Source organism: Atta cephalotes (genome assembly GCF_000143395.1).
Source record: "Atta cephalotes unplaced genomic scaffold scaffold00013, whole genome shotgun sequence".
NCBI classification, from domain to species: domain Eukaryota; kingdom Metazoa; phylum Arthropoda; class Insecta; order Hymenoptera; family Formicidae; genus Atta; species Atta cephalotes.
This window is the reverse complement of record NW_012130077.1, coordinates 4995786-5003174: the sequence shown is the minus strand read 5'-3', so window position 1 is coordinate 5003174 and position 7389 is coordinate 4995786. Positions and strand designations below refer to the sequence as shown.

At 30.2% G+C, this 7389-nt stretch overlaps 2 protein-coding genes across 2 annotated transcripts in view; both read left to right on the top strand.

The window, feature by feature from the left end:
- Nucleotides 1-3330, top strand: part of LOC105617715 (prestin-like) — a 16544-nt gene extending 13214 nt beyond the window's left edge. The window contains exons 5-11 of the mRNA XM_012199269.1: nucleotides 358-491; nucleotides 727-889; nucleotides 1014-1190; nucleotides 1275-1547; nucleotides 2335-2514; nucleotides 2656-2782; nucleotides 3158-3330. Of these exons, the coding sequence (XP_012054659.1) occupies nucleotides 358-491; nucleotides 727-889; nucleotides 1014-1190; nucleotides 1275-1547; nucleotides 2335-2514; nucleotides 2656-2782; nucleotides 3158-3330 (1227 nt within the window). The remainder of the gene's footprint in view (nucleotides 1-357; nucleotides 492-726; nucleotides 890-1013; nucleotides 1191-1274; nucleotides 1548-2334; nucleotides 2515-2655; nucleotides 2783-3157) is intronic.
- Nucleotides 3331-4888: 1558 nt separating this feature from the next.
- LOC105617577 (signal peptidase complex subunit 1) lies at nucleotides 4889-6127 on the top strand. The gene is made up of 3 exons (XM_012199133.1): nucleotides 4889-4933; nucleotides 5251-5310; nucleotides 5945-6127. The coding sequence occupies exons 1-3, from the start codon at nucleotides 4889-4891 to the stop codon at nucleotides 6125-6127; spliced, it is 288 nt and encodes a 95-aa protein (XP_012054523.1).
- The last annotated feature ends 1262 nt before the right edge of the window (nucleotides 6128-7389 follow it).

Sequence of the window (7389 nt, the reverse complement as noted above, 5' to 3'; positions counted from 1 at the left end):
TCTCTCTCTCTCTCTCTCTCTCTCTCTCTCTCTCTCTCTCTCTCTCTCTCTCTCTCTCTCTCTCTCTCTCTCTCTCTCTCTCTCTCTCTCTTGTGGAAAATAGGCATTCTGTACTTAGGATTCCTCCCTCTTAAATACTGAATGCCTCTTTTCTATAATAGAAAAAGAAAAAGAAACAGAGAGAGAGAGAGGGAGAGAGAGGGGGGGAGGGAGAGAGAGAGAGAAGATGCCCAAGGACAAAAATATACGCAGATATTTCTAGAACAGACCTCATACATTTTATATAAAAAAGATATTTGAAAATTTATAAAATTAATTACATCTGCGTTTTCTAAAAAGAAATATTCTGGGTTTCAGCCAAGAGTTTCAAAGTTATGCCCCTTTCCAATTCCGATAGAAATGTTTGCAGTGGTAATCGGTACTCTGATATCGATGCAAATGAATCTTGCGGACACTTATAATGTAATAACAGTTGGCGATATACCAGTAGGGTAAATATGTAATTAAAATTAGTATTTGATTAACTCGTACAGCTTGCAAAAAATGTTGGTTATGAAAATATTAACTTTTGTATATAATACTGAGTTAAAATTAATTTACTAAATTAATTTTGGCTAACTCATTATATATAGAAAATGTTTTTAATAAAATTATAACAAATTGTGAAAGTAAAATAAAGTAACTTTAAATTACTGTAACATTAAAGTTTTTAATTCAATTTTCCAGACTGCCGGTCCCATCTGTACCACCGTTGTCACTTGTACCCAACGTTTTAGTAGATAGTTTCGTGATTACTATGGTTGCTTATACAATATCAATGTCTATGGCATTGATTTTTGCGCAAAAGGAGGGTTATGAAGTCGATTCTAATCAAGAATTGATTGCGCAGGTTTATATAATATTTTTAAATATGTATAGTAAATACGTTTATATTCGCTTTGTATGCTCTTAATATATACATCGCTTTGTATGCTCTTAATATAAAAATATATCAATTCTACACAATTTTATAGGGATTGGGAAATCTTGTAGGCTCTTTTTTCTCTTGCATGCCTATCACGGCTTCATTATCCAGATCATTGATTCAACAAACTGTAGGTGGACATACACAATTGGCGAGTTTGATATCATGTGGAATTTTGATGAGCGTATTATTGTGGATCGGGCCATTCTTTCAACCATTGCCACGAGTAATTATTCTTTTTATTGTTTCTATCTTATAATATAAGCGTCGGATGATGATAAAATGCATTTGATGCTTGTGAGATGCGCAGTGTGTTCTAGCAAGTATAATCGTGGTGGCGTTAAAAGGGATGCTGATAAAGGTCAGTGAATTTATCAAGTTCTGGAGATTGGACAAGATGGACGCCGGCATTTGGATTGTCACGTTCATTATCGTGATTCTTTTCGATGTTGAGTATGGATTATTGATCGGTATACTTCTGTGTATAGGAAGATTACTTATTCTCGCAATGCGACCTTATACGTGTAAGCTCGCTCTAGCACCCGGCACTGAGCTCTACTTGGATTCCAAGAGATACAAAGGAGTACGAAGAATTTTTAATTAAAAAAAAATTTTTTTTCTCATTAAATTATAATGTATATAGGGCGGTGCACGAAATGTCACACCATTTAATTATTGCATTAAAATTATACTTGTAAAATATTTTTCAATTATATGAACAAATTCTATACCTACTTCATGAATTTTTATTAGATGTGACATCATGAGTCAAAATTGGGCGAAGATAAAGACATTAATTTGTGAAATGCAGAATTGCACACGAATTATCATACTATTTGTTTTACATTGTTTTGTTTTATAATCTTTTGGAGACACACTCTTGTGTTTGAATTTTTTCAACACAAATCTTCGGATAATACATGGCATAATTGCACGATGTCTTTGAGTCTCGGCTACAATTTCCATGAAAAACAATACTATCTTTTTATGTTCAACATTTTAGGTCAATCATCCGTCGGCCGCTATTTCACAGTTTCAATTCGTAATGCCACCTAATAGAATTCACAAGAAATACAGAATTTATGTTTATACAGTTAAAAAATGGATACTTCAGAAGTATAATTTTAATGAAATAAATCAAATGGCATGACATTTTGTGCGCTACCCAGTATTATCAGTTAGTATTTATTCTCTTAGAAATAGTAAAATTTTTATAAATTTCTTATATAAATTTTTTCTTATATAAATTATATAAATTTTTTATAAATTATAGAATTTTTGGCGTTTTAGTAAATCATTAGAATGGCAAGTTAAAAATAAAAATTACTGTTAACTCTAATCAGAAAATAAATATTTAACAAATATTCCAGACTGTAGAGATTCCCGGCATCAAAATCTTCCACTATTCTGGTAGTTTGAATTTCGCATCTAAACAATATTTTCGTGAGGAAGTGTATAAGGTTACAGAGCTAGTACCTCAAAAGGAAAAAAGCTTTAAAAAGCAATTACAAGTTACATACAACAGCACCATAGTGGAGGAAATTAAAAAGGTAAATAATTGCAATTTATTTTTTAATTATCCGCATAGAAGAATATTCGCTGCGACATATTAATGTAATATAATTGATAATTGATAATTGACTATATTTGTTTAATATCTCATCTACAATCTCATTACTCGATCTTTACAGTTACGTATTCTTGTACTGGACTTTACTGCATTGTCACATATCGATCTGGCAGGCGCGAATGCAGTGCGAAACATTGTTGATGAATATTGTGGCATAGAAGTGTCTGTTTATATAGCAGGTTGTTCCGGTAAGTATATATATTTAATCTTTAATAGAAAATTTTATCTATATAATTTCTTTCTTAATTAATATCTACACGTAAGTTTAATTCGTGATGTAGTATGTAATCAGAAAATAGAATCAATAATACTTTAATTACTATGTATAATATTATTTATTCTACACAATATTTTCGTCTCTTCAACGATCCATTTTTTTATACATTCTGCAAATATATAAAAATTAATCTTACAATTTTTGTATTTCAATTATCATGAATAAATAAAGAGAGATTGTTCTTACAAACATCTATCGAAAAATCAATATCTTCAGTAGGAAATATCAATATCTTACAGATGAATTAATCTTTAATAATAAAAATAAATATATTGATTATTGACAGGTCCTGTATATGAAACATTGAGGAAGTTTAATCTGGTCGAGCATAACGAGAATCACTTTTTCGCCATATTCCCTACTATTGCTGATGCAGTACATTTTGCGCGTTCTTACAGTGAAGTGCCGTCGACATGGAACACTTGTACTCACGACGAGAACTACATCAGCAGACTTTGAAACTCGCGAAATGAAGTCACTTATACGCGACATCAAAAAGCGTTCGGTCAAACGCTTTCAACGCGAATATTTACATACCTTATCACGATTATTTACCCACTTCGCAATTTAGCTTACTCATTTAAGGTGATAATATTCGTTATGTATATATGCTATGACGGTTCCATCATTTACGAATATTAATGCCGTATTTGCGGTAATTTAGCGAAATTTCGCATCTGCGTTACGATATCGTGTTAAATATTCAATTAAACAATCGAAATAACAAATTTTATCGGAATAATATTTTTTTAAATTCTTATAAGATAGGAATTATTTTAATGAAGTATTTAAAATTTTGGAATATTTAAATAGATACAGTTCTGAAAATAATGTTATTGGATCGAAAATAATTAAGTAGGAAATCCATAGAATAATGAACAAAGTTGCACATTTTTTTTTCTAGCAAAATACATCGAAATAAAACATTTTTTTTATAATTATTCATCACTTTTTATAGGACCAAAGTAATATACAACACATTTTTTTTGTGAATGACAGTACAAGAATATAATTTATATTAGAAACTTATATGATATTAAACGAAAAATAAATCATAATTTCAGAAATTAAAAAAATAAGAAAGATTAATAAAAAATAGATATATAATTATAGCGATAAATAAACTTAAAACAAATAGGAATAATTTAGGTAAAAGTTCATAAGCTAAAAGAGATTATATAAAAAATGCTAATTGCTATGACGACGTTAATTAGCCGGATATATATATTTATATTTTTCTCGGATAAAAACTATATTGTTATCTTTAAAGAAACAATCAATTAAGCTAAATAACGAGAACATTAATATGGGGTCTACTACAGAAGTAGTGGTCGTAAAGTTTAAATCATAAAAAATGGACAAACCATAGTCGAATCGAATGTGAGAAGAATAATTATTCTGTCTGTATTCAGTAGCGAATTCTTATGGGCTTTCTACATAATCTAAGTTTTAAATCTTAAGTCGTAAGAAATTGCTCAATCACAATCGAATGTGAGAAGAATAATTATTTATGATTCATCAATTTCTTAAGAGTTAAAACTAAGGTATGGCTTATTGTAGAAAGCCTATTACATTTGACTGATATTTAAGTAGAGTCTTGAAGATAAATAAAATACTTACAAAAATATATATCAAAATTGGATAAACTTTTGACGTAGTTACATATGCAACGTATCGTGTTACATTAACTGCTGCAACGGACATAATGTAAAAAAGTATATTATATTTCGTGTCCAAAATTCACTGCCAACGCTGAAAATCTACAGTCTATGTCACGTATACTATACATTTTCAACACTGATAGTGAATTTTGGAACACAGCCCTTGTTATCAGTTTGAAATTCATTTTAAAATTCGCGCCGCGTCTGCGCAATCAATAATAATACACAATCACGCTTATTGTCCACGTCTCGATTGTCTCGAAAGAGTCGAAATCTCGAATCGATCTCAAATCGAAGTAATCGTATGTTTCTGTCAGTTCGTGTTCTTCGCAGCTACGTTTGTATATTTGTTTACGATGAATGCGTGGATGCAATATTTCAAATCCATTCCAACGCATATGGTAAGTAACGAAGTCTTTGAATAATCCGCTGAAACGGATATCAATCCGCGATGTGTTCAAGACGAGTGCATTCTTTATTCGCGAGGTTAGGATTATCAAGACACCATATGTCAATGCGATTGATAGCGCGAAATAATTTACGTATTTACTTAAATAATTTACATATTATAAATAACATTATAAATCTATACATTGTAATCTATAAATAAATTTGTTAGTTCTATATTTATTAGTTACTTGTAAATTTGTATTCCATATATGTTATTTCTAAGCCCTATAAATTTATGTACTCTTATTATTTATGCTATTTGTTTTAGGATTATGATGGCCAAGCTAGAGCAGAGAAATTGTCACGGGTCATAATAACGTTATTTGGGGTAAGCTACTATTCTCTAGAAATGTTGAAAATATTTGAAATTATTATCATAGTTGAAATATACAATTATAGATTGATCAAATGAAAAAGTGATTGCAGCTATCTCCAGCATGATATCAAAAAGTCTATTATGTATATTTGATGTTGGCTACATATGTAATGTTACATGTATGTAATGTGCATGTGACACGTATCCTCAAACAGAAGGCTGTCCAGTTCACTCATTAAGTAAAGAAATAAAAATCCATTTAAAAAATTCATCTTATGAAAAGTAACATGCAATGTGATATGATTTCTAATCAGTGAAGACATTATGCCAATTCATATTATTTCATTTCCTATGACACAATTTTCACCATACATGACAATGATCTTATGACGAATGTCGAAAATATCACCATATGTTTTTCATCAGACAATCCAGTCCAAATGCTTTCTACGCTTAACAAATAAATTGCTAATAAAGCAACTGATTATGCTCTTTACCAATGCCTCCTATCCAAAGACACATTATGCACATTTAACATTACTTATATATATAATCAATATCAAATGTGCATAATAGATTTTAATATCATACCGAGAATGATTGCTAGTTCCTTACTTTTTTAATCAAACTTATATATTTTTTATAGGTAGTCGGCTTCATTTGGGGATACGCCATTCAACAATTCTCGCAGACAATCTATATTCTAAGTGCTGGATTTGTTATGGCAGCATTAATTACTGTTCCTCCATGGCCTATGTACCGCCGTAAACCATTGGACTGGCAAAAACCACAGTTTGAAGTTGTTCCAAAGCTCAAAAAGAAAAAATAATTGCCGGATATGTTTAACAACTCTAATAAAATCTATCATGCAATCTTCAATATGAATTGATTGCTGATAGTGTATGCATATGTACTACTGAGCATTTGTTTTCACAGTATTTGTTATAAGATACAAATGTACAATGAATACAAGTGTGTATTGGAATAAGTATGAATGTGAAAGACTTTAGATTTCTTTTTTGTAAGATACACAAATATTATACTTTAATGGGTTGGCTGTAAATGTGAATTACAAATAAAATAAAATTGTATTTGCATAAAAATATATTTAGGTAATCTATAAATAATAAAGTAAAGAAAATTTTAAGAGCAATAAGATTTTTATGCCGGCCGAATTGATTGATGATTTTTAAAGGAATAAAATAAAGTAAATCTGTTATATATAGATAAATTGTATGCATTAAAATTAATCCTGTTTTAATTATTTTCTACTATTATGCAGTACTGTACAATTCTTCTTCGTGCATTATATAATAAAATTTATTAATTGCTATAATGAAAACAGAAATGATTAAAGTCATTTGATTATTCAATAAGCCTACATATATAAACAATATATTTAAAAAAATGAAATTTCTAGATATATTTAAATTTAATAAGCGGTTCGCTAATTCGGAAAAGCTAATAATTTTTTCGAATAATTTCTTTCGAATATTATCTCATTGTTATACATAAAACATTCATATCATTTCGCATAATGTAAGTTCAAGAAAGTGTAAGTCAATAATATATAATCAAATAATTACCCGATGTTATATCGCTTCAGTTTCACATTACAGGTGCTTACGTAAAGAAAAAAAAAGGAGGATATCCAAACGTAATCCTTATACACTTGCAACAATTTCGCACGAGTGATAGCGTTTCCCTTCCGTAACGGAACTGTATTCTTATATAACCGTAACAGAAATGGCAGTGGCCACGGATCACTTCTCGCAAATCATTAATCGATCAATTACGCGGCCTTCGCCATTGCAACATGCCGCGCCGTTGTCTTGATCAGAGCCGTTGGACGAATTCCAACGTTTGACTTTCATCGATCATGCTTGTTTATTTTGTTCGATCGCCAACTATCTGACCATCATTTCCTTCAAAATCACCGCACCTACACTGACTTTCACAAATAGCGGTTTCGTGCAAAGACGATAATTGTCGCGACTCAAAAAAGACTGAAGAGATTTAGATATGATATACTTAAATTATAGTGTCCGAGGCTTTCTCTCTTTTCCTGCTTACACTACTTCTAAGTCAAAT

Coding starts and splice junctions, on each gene's coding strand:
- LOC105617577 (XM_012199133.1), top strand. CDS start 4,889: ATGAATGCGTGGATGCAATATTTCAAATCCATTCCAACGCATATG. Junction 4,934..5,250: donor AATCCATTCCAACGCATATG/GTAAGTAACGAA, acceptor TATTTGTTTTAG/GATTATGATGGCCAAGCTAG. Junction 5,311..5,944: donor TCATAATAACGTTATTTGGG/GTAAGCTACTAT, acceptor TATTTTTTATAG/GTAGTCGGCTTCATTTGGGG.